The sequence below is a fragment of the Esox lucius genome, chromosome 8 (assembly GCF_011004845.1).
Source record: "Esox lucius isolate fEsoLuc1 chromosome 8, fEsoLuc1.pri, whole genome shotgun sequence".
Lineage (NCBI taxonomy): Eukaryota > Metazoa > Chordata > Actinopteri > Esociformes > Esocidae > Esox > Esox lucius.
In genome coordinates, this window is record NC_047576.1 from 15,370,888 (window position 1) to 15,385,328 (window position 14,441).

Below are 14,441 nucleotides of genomic sequence, written 5' to 3' on the forward strand. Positions count from 1 at the left end.
CTATTCACTTGGGAGAATGTGCGCGGAGCCAGAGCATACCCGAACAAGATTCTCTTGAATTCACATGCAATCGCCTGTCAGGAAAGGCAAATAATCTTTCTGTGTAGCGAGGCTACCAGCACATGAAAGTACACTTTAGGTCCACTCTAGTCCAGAAATTGTTTGGCTGAATTTGCACGCCAACAAACATCTCGTGGTGAGCATTCAGAAGGGCCATTTGGCTATGCACCAGTTGAAGATGCGTAAATCCAAAATCCGCCTCACACCCCCTGTCTTCTTTGGCACCAAAAAGTAAAGGGAATGCAACCCCTCCTTCTCTCAACCCCGTCTCTGTTTGGACTCCTTCTGGATCCACGGCGCGATGTTCTTTCACAGAGCCGGCATTGGGGCGATACCAGGAGCAGCCGTCGTAGCAACCAAGGGCTGAGCCTGGGCCGGAACCGACAGAGCCACCACCTGTCGTCTAGCCTGTCGTCTGGCGGAAGAACCTGATTGGGCTGAAGAGGGAGCAGGAACAGCAGGCTTTTGAAAAGGCTGCTGTTGACACGGGAGCGGAAGGTGTCTGGTGAGAGTCTTCCTCTCCTCTTTCGACTTCCCAAGCCGAGCAACAGCCTAGGATACCGTCGCTCCGAACAGCCCCTTGTCAGAGAGCAAGGCATTCAGGAGGGCGGGCATCTCTGCATCTTATAGGGCTGTGAGGGACGCTGTGATCAAGCGCTGGTTCCGGGGACGCTGCCAGGGGGGCTTCTAACCGAGGGATACCCACGTACACAGCTTTCTCCCTACTGTCCACGCGCATGAAAGGGAGTAACCCTTTGACCGGGGCCAGCAGCTAAAGAGGGGCATCCCAAGAGCTCTCCACTCAGCTCTCCAATGGGGGCATAGCTGGTGCTGGTGGATCCTTCTGTGGTTGGACGTAAAACTTGCCATTCCACAGATTTGCCCCCTGGGGCAGAAAGGAAGGAGAGGAATCTCCAGTCTAGTCCCCAGCCTCCAAATGATTCCACCGAAATCGTGGCGGAGTGAGACCAGTCTTGAGAAGAGAGCAGAGGTGTCCACAGACCTTGTGGCCTCATCGCCCACAGACTCAGCAGGGAACATGCTCTCCACCAACTCCAGAGGAGGGGGAGGGGGTTCGTCGATGTGGAAAAGAAAATCCAGGAGGGCACTCTCCCGCGTCCATGTCAGAATCCGAAGCTCTAATTGAGACGGCGCCCTTGGGGCAGGAGGACTCCAGAGAAAAAGCATCAACGCTGACGCCGCACCTCCATCTGGAGGGAGGCGCAGGAGACGCAACTAAGTCACCAAGAGCCTTGTTTGCATGGCGGGAACCCAGACTCGCCACGCAGGGGTCATCAGGCTAGCCTTCCACTGTCAGGTGGTCGCATTGGCACCGAGAGCCTTGAAAAAGTTTGTTGGGGATGGACATTTCTTAATCTCTAGGTAAGTCTTCAAAAACCGAGTCGGCTGAAGTAAAAGGGAGGATGACGGGTGGGGTTGCTAGCCCAATATATATGCTGCTGCACTCTCATTGGCTAATGCCAAGTGCATACATTCAAATTCTCAGGACTGCTGCCACTAGTGGAGCAGGGGTAAACCCCTAGGGGGCAGAGCTCCACAAAATAGAACAACCTTTTCGCATATGAATCATTCCAAAACCAGAATGATAGTTTTTTTTTTCTAAGTTTAGTTTATCTATTTAATTTTACACTTTCCAGGGTCCCTTTTTGTTTCTTTCCTATGTATTTATTTTGTTTCCTCTTCCTTTCTTTCCTATGCATGTCACCTTTCTGTCCTCTCATCCTCATCCAGGTGATAAATGCTATAGAGCAGGACTACCGGCTGCCCCCTCCCATGGACTGCCCCACTGCTCTACACCAACTGATGCTGGACTGCTGGCAGAAAGACAGAAACACCCGGCCCAAATTCAATGACATCGTCAACACACTGGACAAGATGATCCGCAACCCTACCAGCCTCAAAGCTGTAGCCAGTATCACTGCAGTGTATGTCTGCAAAAACTGCTTTGACTCATCATAACTGTACAGCTAGTGGGCATATAGATCACCTCATATGTATATTCCTGTAACCATTGTATTTCTGAATCTCCTGTCCTCTTAAACTCTTTCAGATCATTTTACTGTCTCATCCCTTAATCCTATTCTGTTTTTGTTCAACAGGCCTTCTCAGCCCCTGCTAGATCATTCCATTCCAGACTTCACCACATTTACCTCTGTGGAAGACTGGCTAGGTGCCATCAAGATGAGCCAGTATAGAGACACTTTTCTGGGCTCTGGCTTCACCTCTTTACCACTGGTCGCTCAGATCACCTCAGAGTAAGTAATGGGGGCAACATCATATCTCACCTAATTTTCATCTCTCAAGAGACACAAAATACTTCCTGTCACTATCCACAGTAGCGATGTATCTTTTGATTAGCCCTTGAACCAGCAGATGGTTCCCAAAATTACTCCGTAGAAACATATACAAGGAGTTGTAAAATACAAACAAACAGCTATGCATGCATGCACACACACGAAACGCACAGATTTGTCACAGATTACCGAAGGTCTCAGAAGTACTATCCCCCTACAATTAGATTTACACTCATAGATGTAGTGTGATGGAATACATTTTCAATTAGGTTCACTGAGACAGTCTAGCGGCCATTGCAGTCACACATCCACCTTCTAAAAGCTGTAGCAAATGTCAAATAGATGGAATGGCTGGGGGGTCCCCAGGAGAGGGTTGAAGACCTATGATTTAGACTGACCCTAGTCCCCCGGCACAAAACATTGGTAGTGTGAAACTATTGGGACTGAGACTGAGGAGGGACCAGAGACAATGGGGCTTTATCCAAAGATAACTCCAGGCACAGCAAACCAGGCAGGGAATACTAGTTAATTACCTGAACCATTTCCCCTGCTGTCACTGTGCTTCTCTACCAATAATATCTATGCCACACATTTTTTGTTACATAAAAACATATATAAACATATCTAAACTTATATAATATGGCTAAATATGGACAGAGGGGTGCTTTTATTGCATTGGTCACCTCCTGCATTAGGGACAAGCTGGCTTCACCAAGCTATTCTGAGAAGACTGGCATTACTTTCACTCTGTGCCCAGCTCTAAACTGTTAGTGTGGTATCCTACAGGTCTCCAGACATTCTCCCTTGGAGTGTGACCCAAATCCTGTATAGTCAAAATATAAAGTCATTTATATTGCTTTTATTAATGTCTGGAACAAAAATCTTATTCTGAGGTATTCAATAAGTAACTTGTTTCCAACCCAGCCTCCAGCATGTTGTTTGGGGGAATTGTGTTGTTTAGACAGATGTTTTCAGTTTTTGTAACCTTACCCTTAATGGTCATCCTAACCCCAGCCTCAGTATTGTGATGCCTTACCTTAACCTCAAAATAACCTTAATTCTAACACTAATGCCACTGGTTGCTAGCAAGGGGTCATTTGGGCTTTGGGCATTATCAGTCAAGTGAACAATGTGTCAAATGATTTGTTATTTTGTCCAGTAGACTAAGAAGAACACAATCAACTAAAATTGTTGAACTAGATTACATAGTAGGTAGGTTTTTGCTGATGCTAACTTTGACTTTTATGTTAGGACTTTTATGTTAATTTGCGTGACCTCAACCTTTCAGAATACTGGTCGATTCCCCCGACAAGTATGAATTCCAGTGTTCTCTTACTGGTTGAGCGAGCAGAGTGACAAGAAGCAGAATGGCATTGGATACACTTTAGAGGACAGGCCTCTCTTGGGGTGACAGATGAATCAGGACTATACTCGTGAATTGGACATCACAAGATTTGGGAGAAAACAGCACAAGTTAAACATAATGCTAATCAATTTTGAACAGCCAATCTTACATATCTGGCATTTGCCTGAAGTGACATGTCCAGTCCGTGAGGGAAAATTAAGCGTTGTGTATCTGGGAAATTATTGATTTTGAAAGACACTGGTGCTACATATTTATCTCTCTGCTTTTCCTGAAGCAGACAAAATATATAGCTTTCTTTGTGAAACTGCATGATGATGTTTAATAATTCGATCCAAGAGCAAACACACACAACCCCGTTTCCAAAAAGTTGGGATGCTGCATAAAATGTAAATAAAAACAGAATGCAATGATGTGCAAATCATTTAAACCCTATATTAAATATAAAATATTACAAAGAAACTGAAACATTTTATTGTTTCTTGAAAAATACATGCACGCTTTAAATTTTATGCCAGCAACACATTTCAAAAACGTTGAGACAGAAGTAACAAATGACAAAAAACTAAACCTAGTGGAATATTACACAACTAATTAGGTCAATTGGCAACAGGTCAGTAACATGATTGGGTATTAAAAGATCGTTCCCGAGGGGATGGGTCTGTCAGAAGTGAGGATATGGAGGGGTTCACTACTCTGTAAAAGACTGCAGAAATTGTGCAACAATATAATAATTTGTTTTTCAATGTAAAATTGCACAGTTTGGGGATCTCATCATCTATGGTACATAATATCAAGAAAATATACAGAGAATCTGGAGAACTCTCTGTATGTGAGGGACAAGGCTGAAAATCAATATTGGATGGTCGTTAGCTACGGGCCCTCAGGCAGCACTGCATTAAAAGCAGACACGATTATGTAGTGGAGATCACTGCATGAGCTCTGGAACACTTCCAAAAATCATTGTCTGTGAACACAGTATGCCGCTGCATCCACATACGCAAGTTAAAACGCCTTGTCCTCAAGACTAAAGAGGAGAGGGACCATCTGGCTTCTTATTAGTGCACAGTTCAAAAGTGAGCATCTGTGATGGTATGGGGGTGCAATAGTGTACATGGCTTGCATGTCTGTGGCAGCACCATTAATGCTGAACAATATAAACAGGTTTTGGTGCAACATATGCTGCCATCGAGATTACGTCTTTTTCAGGGAAGACCTTGCTTATTTCAGCAAGACAATGTCAAACCACATTTTGCTTGTATTGCAACAGTGGGGCTCCGTTGTAAAATAGTCTGACCCCGAACAAAGGAGACCCCGGACTGTTGAGCAGCTGAAATCCTGTATGAAGCCAGAATGGGAATACATGTCACTTTCAAAACTACAGCAATTGGTGTCCTAAATTCAAAATGGGTGTATATTTTTCCTAAAACAATTTTTCAATTAAATATAGGGATCAATTATTTGCACATCATTGCATTCTGTTTTTATTTGCAGTTTAGGCAGTGTTCCACTTCTTTGGAAACAGGCTTGTACACAAAAAACGGTATTATGAACACCTCCATCTCTAAGCCTTGTTATTGACACTATTCTTCCTGTTTGTCAGAGATCTTTTGAGGATAGGCGTGACCCTGGCCGGCCACCAGAAGAAGATTCTGAGCAGTGTCCAGTCTGTGAGGGACCAAATGGCCCAATCCCCCACCTCCATTGCCTGACTCTAGGAGGCGCTACCACCTCTGCCACCACAACCATCCATACACAGCACACTAGGGAAAACTAGAAGAAACACTGAAGACCATAAAGTGTACATTATTGTGGAGATACTAACCTTGATCTAAGGAATGACTGTGTGGCACATTTATAACGACATGCGCACCCCCAATGCACAGTCTCAGAGGAACAAAAGGAATACATCTGTTGTCTACTGAAGATACAAAGGGATAGTTGGGAGGATTCTGCCTCAGTACACCTTCCCTGGTTCAATTATACTTTATTATTTAGTGAGGAAGAGAGCAAGCAGACAACCAAGGGTGAATAGAAAATAAAAACCTTTGCTACTTTATGACGATCAATGGGATGACTTAACCAAAGAACAGTATCAAACGGTGTCACCCAGAACAGAAAATAAACACACACACACACATATATATGTATATAAATAAAATCAAAACATATACATTAATTACTTCCTTATTTAATAAATGAATCTTCATATTGAAGATGATTTGTAAATACTATATGGATATTATTTTTCTTCTTGCATTTTTGGCAACAACGCAACTAGTTTCACCTAAATAGTTTAGGATTCTAGTACTCATGCAGTATTATTTTCCATGGAAGCACCTGTAAATTTATCTCATGAAGAGGCAGATCCAAAAATCGACATGACAGATTTTGTATAAAGGATGCACTGTTTATATATAAATATATGTCATCACTTTGTAATGTTTTAGTATTTTAGAAACCACATTGACATTGGAACCATTTTATTTTAGCAGGGAAATCCCATTGAGACCGAGGCCTTTTTTTCACGCAACCCTGCATGTACAGAAATTATACAACATTTGACACTTTTACAAATACAACGTAATAAAAACCCAATACTTACAAACCATTTAAGAAATGCAATCATTTTCCTCAACAAAGAGATCAACAACTGCCCTAAAAGTAACCCAGCATTTACATTTAGAGAGATCTGTACATTTTCAGGGAAAGCAGATTTATCTCATTTCTTAATGATCAATGAGAGTAAGCTCTCTTGTGATGGGGTCTGATAACATGTACAGTGTCTGCCTAAACAATATTGTAAGGTGTGGCTCTAGAGGGCTTTATAAACAGAAAGCAGTGCATTTATCTATAAGATTTCTGTCAGGATTCAGTGGGATTGTGGGTTACAGGTGTTGTTGTTAGCAATTCATCATTGAGTCGACATTCAGTATGTAGTGTTCAACGTAAATAGGAGCCCCACAAACATAGCCTTGAAAAGCTGCTATACTAATAACCCATGATTAGATGGGATCCTTGGATTATGACAGAAAAATACTATTTTCTCATGTAGGATGCAATGATGTGTTCTGAACCTGTTGCCCAGAATAAAATAATTTGTGCTATCGTAAACTGCATTTAATGGTTTCAGTCTATTGGCAGTTGCATTCAAATACTGTAGATAATCATGGTAGTAAAAAATTACTGAATTATCCATAGGCCATATTTATTCTCATCTTCTTTTAACACATAATTGTGTTTTTTTTCTCATAAACTTGTCGATCCAGATGCCCATATCCTACAGTGCAGTCCACTGAACTATTTGAAGAAAAATAATTTTGGTTTTGGCTCCGTAATCCAGTACATAGGATTTGAAATGAAACAATGACAATGGGGTTAAAGTGCAAACTGTCAGCTTAAATATGAGGGTATTCACATTCATAAATCGTGAACTGGGTAGGAATTACTGACCTTTCCATAAATAGTCCCTATCTTTTATCGGGGACCACAAGTAGTTGGACACAGCCGTCATATTTAGTACTTGCATCCTTTGCATTTGATGACTGCCTGAAGTCTGCGAGTTATAGACATCACTAAACGCAGCGTACCTTCCATAGTGATGCTCTGCCATGCCAGTACTGCAGCCATCCTCAATTCCAGTTTGTTTCAATGTTATTTTCCTGCTGCTAGGTGAAATGCGGTCCAATGGCTTTTCAGGCATTTGTTTGTATCTGTGCAGACATTTCAGAATTCATCCTACAGCTACTTTCATAATTGACATCATCAATGAAGGCATGAGCGAGATCCAGACAGCCAAACATGACCAAAACATAACACACTCATTTTAATGTGTCTAATCTGTCCACAATACTTTTTCCCAGAACACTGCAGTTTTTTGTTTTTTAGGACATATTTTAAGGATAACTAGTGTTTATGCACCTTGCACACATTCATGCCTACCTCCTGTAGAGTACAGTATTCCTGATTTGACAGCGAGTTCTTTGGTTTTGTTTTTCATTATGGTGATCATTCATTCGCTATCCACTGTAGATGTCTTCTTTGGTCTACCAAAACAGGCTTTAAATGTGCCCTTCGAGACAAAACAATGGTACTACATTGGCCAGCTGATTAGCTTGCTTATGGAAGTTTGTGTTGCACTAGCTATAATGGTGAGCTTATCTGTCGTCACTCATGAATTAGCTGGCTTAGGCTTAAAAATAGGATGTCATTTAAAATAAAATTTACATAGTGTCAAATGTCAGATAAATAATTCCTTCCGGTACTAAAATCATTGGCTAGATGGACATTTGTGGAACTAACTGAAAACCTCAAAAGGAATCATAGATTTCTTATGTTAATGTGTTGCTTGGTAACACAAACCTTCATGGGAAAAGCTGTCAACGGAATAGGGGTGTGCTGTACGCGACCTACTCAGATCCGTAATTGTGTCCATTTGTCACAAATGATCCCATTTGTAATCGGATGTACATCCCAGAAGCGCGTTTCAATTGATAGTAATGCCTATAACTCATCTGCGTGTTATTGCTCCATCACTCAGAGCGCATATCCGTGCGATTCTAATGTTCCTGTAGCCACTCAAACATGTTGATAGTTAAAGAATGATCCTGACAGCTCAAATGGCCAATGCACATTGCTTATATTTATAACCCTCACATTAATAAAACGTTGATAAATGCATGGCTGCTGGTCTATAGTAGGCTGTGTACATTTCTTGATTTACATTTGTAGAATAGTCATTTAGTTTTACATTTGTTATGTTGCCTTGTAAATAAAATGTTGTTCAGAAAACATTCTGGGATAAATAGGCTATAATAGAATGTATTAGTTCACATCATAACTAATTATTAAATAGACTCTTCAGCAACAGAACCGGCCACTAAACAACATAAAATAGACAATGTAACCGCTAAAATGTGGTACAACCCAGCGCAATTATAAAACAAAGAACTTCTCTGCAGTTTGAACAGCATACCAATTGCGTTGTCAGCATGCAAAACACTAAGGGCTCACCAAAAATATGCTGGTGATGCCCCTGTTATTTCTTACTAGGACTATAAATGAGCTACTTTAATTTACTTGTGTTTTTGCCTGTAATTTTCCTGTAAATCTTACTAATACGCAGACAATCATCTACAGTATATGACAAAAAGTATGCGGACACCCATACTTATTACAGCCACTCGTATGGCTCACAGGTGCATAAAATCCAGCTCATAGCCATGAAATCTCCATAGACAAACATTGCCAGTGCAATGGGTCGTACTGAAGAGCTCAGTGACTTTAAACGTGACACAGTCACAGGATGCCAGCTTGCCCACAAGTCAGTTTGTGAAATGTCTGTTCTACTAGATCTGCCCAGGTCAACTGTTAGGGCTGTAATTGTGAAGTGGAAGCATCTAGGAGCAAGAACAGCCCAACACAACAGACCACTCACAGAGTGTAAAAATCGCCTATCATCCGTTGCATTAATCAGCACAGAGTTCCAAACTGCCTCCGAAAGCAATGTCAGCACAAGAACTGTGTGTCGGGAGTTTCACAAAATGGGTTTCCATGGCTGAGCAGCTGTAAGTAAGCCTCACATCAACATGTGCAATGCCAAGTGTAGGCTGGAGGGGTGTAAATCACGCCGCCTCTGGACTCTCGAGCAGTGGAAAACATGTTCTCTGGAGTGATGAATCACGCTTCACTATCTGGCATTCTGATGGACGAATCTGTGAGTGGCAGATGCCAGGAGAACGCTACATATTGGAATGCACAGTGCTTACTGTAAAGTTTCTTTGAGGAGGGATAATGGTCTGGGGCTGTGTTTCAGAGTTTGGGCTAGGCCCCTTAGTTCCAGCGAAGGGTCACCTAAATGCTATTGAATACTAGACATTTTAGACAATTGAGTGCTTCCAACTTTGTGGCAACAGTTCAGGGAAAGCCCTTTCATATTCCAGCATTACTCTGCCCCTGTTCACCAAGCGGGGGCCGGATAGACATGGTTCGAGGTTGATGTGGAGGAATTCGAGTGGCTAATGCTTTTTTAAGAGTTTGGGCCCAAATTCCTAGAGAGACACTCTAAAATCTTGTGGAAAGCCTTCCCAGAAGAGTGGCAGCAATTAGAGCTGCAAAGGGGGGGCCAACTCCATATAAATGGCCATGGTTTTGGAATGGGATGTCCAACAAGCTCCTATAGGTGTGATGGTCAGGTGTCCACATACTGGTGTGTATGTCATAAAATGTATAGAAATATAGTACATATACTATTTGTGTTTGGTAAAATGGAATTTGTGTTAAAGAAAGTCCCAACAAGATGAAATGATACCACTTTCTTTTATTTAGCTGTGCACAATAGCCTGGGGATGATGTTACCTGGCTCATGGCTGGCTTAGGCATCGTGGATGGTGAAGGTAGTGTTTCAGACACTTACTATGACTCGGTGGATTACTTGTTTAACTCCTGGCAATTTTATTTTGCAAAACTTTAGCTTAAGTTATGCCACCGAATAATTAAAAGGTCAAGTCATGCCATAATTCTGTTACTGCAGCTTTGCCAAGGAAAGCCATTCTATTTGGAGTGCAGGTAGAAAACAGAACAGTTTTGTGTTGTGTTGACCATACAGTATTTATACTAGGCTATATGAGGAAAGTTAAGGAATGTCTACAAACTGTTATTAACAAGATACTTTTTACGGAGAGAATGGGCAACTGACTTCCCATTGGTTGAGGTAATACTAACCATTGCAGATGCTCGTCGTTCATTTCCTACTCGCCTTACCTCCTCTCTCCTTTGTTAATTAAGTTAATATTAGGAAATCTGCTGATAATGATGTGTGGTGAAGATGGAAGCGGTTGAAACAGTTAATGTGTAGCTGTGTTCTAGCAGAGAGCTAGACCCTGACCCTGAAGACAATATATTTTTCAGCTAATTTAACACCTGATTTACTGATAGAGTAGTTGATGTTAAAAGGCTTCTTACCCAGAAAGTCGTCTGTGGACCAGGACACACAATTATCCACATGAATTCCCCTGTGTGATAATTTTTTTTGACATACCCTGGTAACTGGTTATCTTCGACTGGTTAAAGTTAGAGCCTTGGTTTGGCATAGTTATACAAAACAATTACAATTATTCAATTTTAGTGTTCTACCACCTTTCTGTGGATTTGTCAACAGCAGTGGCTGAGTGAAGGATTTGTTCTGGATTTGGGTGTATTCTTCTAATTAGACATCTGTTAATTCTGTTGGGCAACATTGCTTTCCATATTAACACATTCATTTTTATAATAACAGTGCAGTATTTGGACAGAAGCCTTCATATTCACTCAACTGACTTGGGGGAATAGACTGGTGGAAAAAGTTTTTCTCACACCAAAAACAAAGCTGTGAGGAAAATGGGTACTTGCATAAAGGTATGAGTCTGGTATTGTGAGGTCTCCTATCTGTGTTCTGCATTTAAAGTGCCTTTGTCTAAATTTGTTTTGTTATTAAGGTCTAAAAGCGAATGCAAACACTCCCAGTTTATTTAGGAAAACTTCTTAAAGGTGGAACTTCTTATTCCTTCAATAATCATCAAATTAACTTTCCCTGTTAATTGTGCCACCTTAAAAGGGACAGAGAAGCTTACCAGCTGGGTTACCAACTGAGAGTGATTGATCTGCTTGTACAGTATAACATACTAGCTCAAATCTTAACTCTGTCTTTCACTCACATGCTTATCTGTATTCCAGCTACTTCAAATAACTTAACACCCAGGATATTGCCATGTTTGTCACTTTGTGCTTTGATGTGAGAAGGTTTATCTCTTTCTGTTTTCCAAAACAATTATTATGTATCTACATTTGAAAAACTTGGTATATCCAGATCATCAATGCAAGAAGACATTTTAGATGAAGATACATTTCCTTTCCTGATATTTTTTAAGTATGATATTTCCAAACTGCCCTTTCTACTTTAAAAGACACGTCACCAGAGGTTGTGTTCTCCAGCTTTTCTGTACTGAGCCTGAACAACCACAATATCACCGCATGTTGAAGAACCCACCCATCCATAACACTGTAAATCAGTGTTTTTCAACCCTGCTCCTGGAGGCCCCCTGCCCTGCATGTTTTAGATCTCTCCCTGCTCTATCACACCTGATTCAAATGATAAGCTCATTATCAAGTCCTTGATGAGCTACATCAGGTATGGGAGGGCGGGAGAGATCTATAACATGCCGGGCAGGGGGACTCCAGGAGCAGGGTTGAAAAACACTGCTGTAAATAATACTTCAGTCAACCAGGAGGTGTGTTTTTCATTTGTGTGTCATTGTACAGTTACGCACTTTGTTTATTGTGATGAGTACGTGAGATTTTGTAGATGTAACTTTCTGAGAAAGAATATTGTATTAAAATGCACTGAATAAAGACAAATCAATCTAATTGGTCCATGTATCCCTTAGAAAATTGACAGTCTGCTTGAGATCATAAATTGTGGTGAACAAATATAAAGAGTAATCACAGGTGAAAATAAAAGCCTGTGTTGCATGACTTTGACAAGAAAGGTTGAAACCCCCCCATTAAGAATTTGCTGATGCTGACTCAGCATGATGTATGGAAGAGATAGATATCCTGAAAAATAAGCTACATATACACTACCATTCAAAAGTTTGGGGTAATTTAGAAATGTCCTTGTTTTCGAGAGAAAAGCAATGTTTTGCCCATGAAAATAATATTAAATTGATCAGAAATAATGTCAATGTTGTAATTTTGAATTGTTGTGACTATTGTTGCTAGAAACGTCCGATTTGTAATGCAATATCTACATAGGCGTATCAGCAACCATCAGCCCTGTGTTCTAATGGCATGTTGTGTTTGCAAATCTGAGTTTATCATTTTAAAAGGCAAATTGATCATTAGAAAAATTGTTGAAAACTTGCTATGCTGATTAAAGGAGCAATAAAACTGGCCTTTTTAGACTTGTTGGAGCATCAGCAATTGTGGGTTTGATTACATGCTCAAAATGGCCAGAAACTAACAAAAACCCTTTCTTCTGAAACTCGCCAGTCTATTTTTGTTCTGAGAAATGAAAGCTATTCCATGTGAGAAACTGGCTCTAACCAGAATAGAAAGAGGAGAGGGAGGCCCTGGTGCACAACTGAGCAAGAGGACAAATATATTAGAGTGTCTAAATAGAGAAACAGATGCCTCACAGGTCCTCAACTGGAAGCTTAATTTAATAGTATCCTCAACACCAGTCTCAACATCAATAGTTAAGAGGTGACTCCGGGATGCTGGAAAGAAAATACTATATCCCAGACTGGTGGATAAAAATAAATGATTAAGATGGGCAAAAGAACACAAACTGGGCAGAGGAAAAATGGACACATGGAAAAATGGACACATGAATCTAAGTTTGTGGTGTTCGGATTACAAAGAAGAACATTCATGAGATGCAGACCAAATGAAAAGATGGTGGGGGAGTGCTTGACGCCATTTGTCAAATGTGGGGATGTGAGGCAAAGTGAGTCTGGTGGTGCTTTGGTGGTGGAAACGTGAGATTTGTACAGGGTAGAGGGGATCTTGAAGAAGGAAGACTATCACTCCATTTTGCTGCACCATGCCATACCCTGTGGCCGTTGCTTGAATAGAGCCAAATTCCTTCTACAACAGGACAGTGACCCAGTTCCAAATTAAGCAAGAACTACAGTATTTAGGGAAGAAGAAGTCAGCTGGTATTCTGTCGATAATGGAGTGTCCAGCATAGTCACTCAAACCATTTGAGATGTTGTGGGTGCAGCTTGACCGTATGGTGCATAAGAAGTGCCGATTAAGCCAATCCGAGTTGTGGGAGGTGCTTTAGAAAGCATACCTCAACATATTGGCAACTAGAATGCCAAAGGTCTGCAAGGCTGGAATTTTTTGGAATTTTGTTTGAGTAGAGCCGTTCGGTACTTGGTTGGTGTGCGGCCGAACATTTTTGAAGGACACAATTATTATTTCAATTAAAAGTCATTATTTCTAACATTGTCATTTATTATATTTCTAATTTCCTATTCAAACTAATTTCATGTATGTTTTCATGGAAAACAAGGCCATTTCTAAGTGAGCCCAAACTTTTGAACAGAAGTGTACATGTATATATTTTTTTCATAAATTTGATAATATCATGGTAATTAGTTGATTAGCACTAGGTATCGAATCATAAAAAAAGTGAAGAATGTCATAGAAAAGGTCTCAAACGTCTGGTGAGTTTACCCATTAGTACATTTGTGCTGCAAATGTAACATGAAAGACATGGATTTCATGTCTCTTTATTGTAAACAAATATCTCTCCTGGACGCAGTTTGTGTTGTCAAAGTAAGTTTGAAATGTCAAAGAGGCTTCCAATATGGCATGTCTCAAATGAGGAATTCATGTTTTTGTTAGTTTAACAACAGCACAAGAATGCAGGATGCAAACAAACATTTTACACACATTTAATTTTCATTCATATCCTTGAAACATTTTCTGATGGATCATAAAATCATATGGCAGATAAAAATACTTCAGAATAGCATGATCATTATTACTGTATATTACAGGAAGCCTAAATCTTTCTAGGAATAACCGCTCACCTTATCTCTGCACACCCACTTCAGTTTATGCAGGTACTAAATCAGTGTGGTCCAGCTAAAGGACAGCATGCTGGGATGTTGGCTTCAATGAACAGGACACGTTATATTTCACACGGAATCCCCAGC

At 40.8% G+C, this 14,441-nt stretch overlaps 1 protein-coding gene across 1 annotated transcript in view; it reads left to right on the forward strand.

Annotated features, from left to right (window-relative positions):
* The window catches only part of LOC105011698 (ephrin type-B receptor 1), a 144,598-nt gene extending 132,761 nt beyond the window's left edge, over positions 1–11,837 (forward strand). Inside the window, exons 14-16 of the mRNA XM_020048711.2 lie at positions 1,813–2,006; positions 2,181–2,336; positions 5,342–11,837. Coding sequence (XP_019904270.1) covers positions 1,813–2,006; positions 2,181–2,336; positions 5,342–5,450 — 459 coding nt within the window. The 3' untranslated portion in view covers positions 5,451–11,837. The remainder of the gene's footprint in view (positions 1–1,812; positions 2,007–2,180; positions 2,337–5,341) is intronic.
* Positions 11,838–14,441: the final 2,604 nt, after the last annotated feature.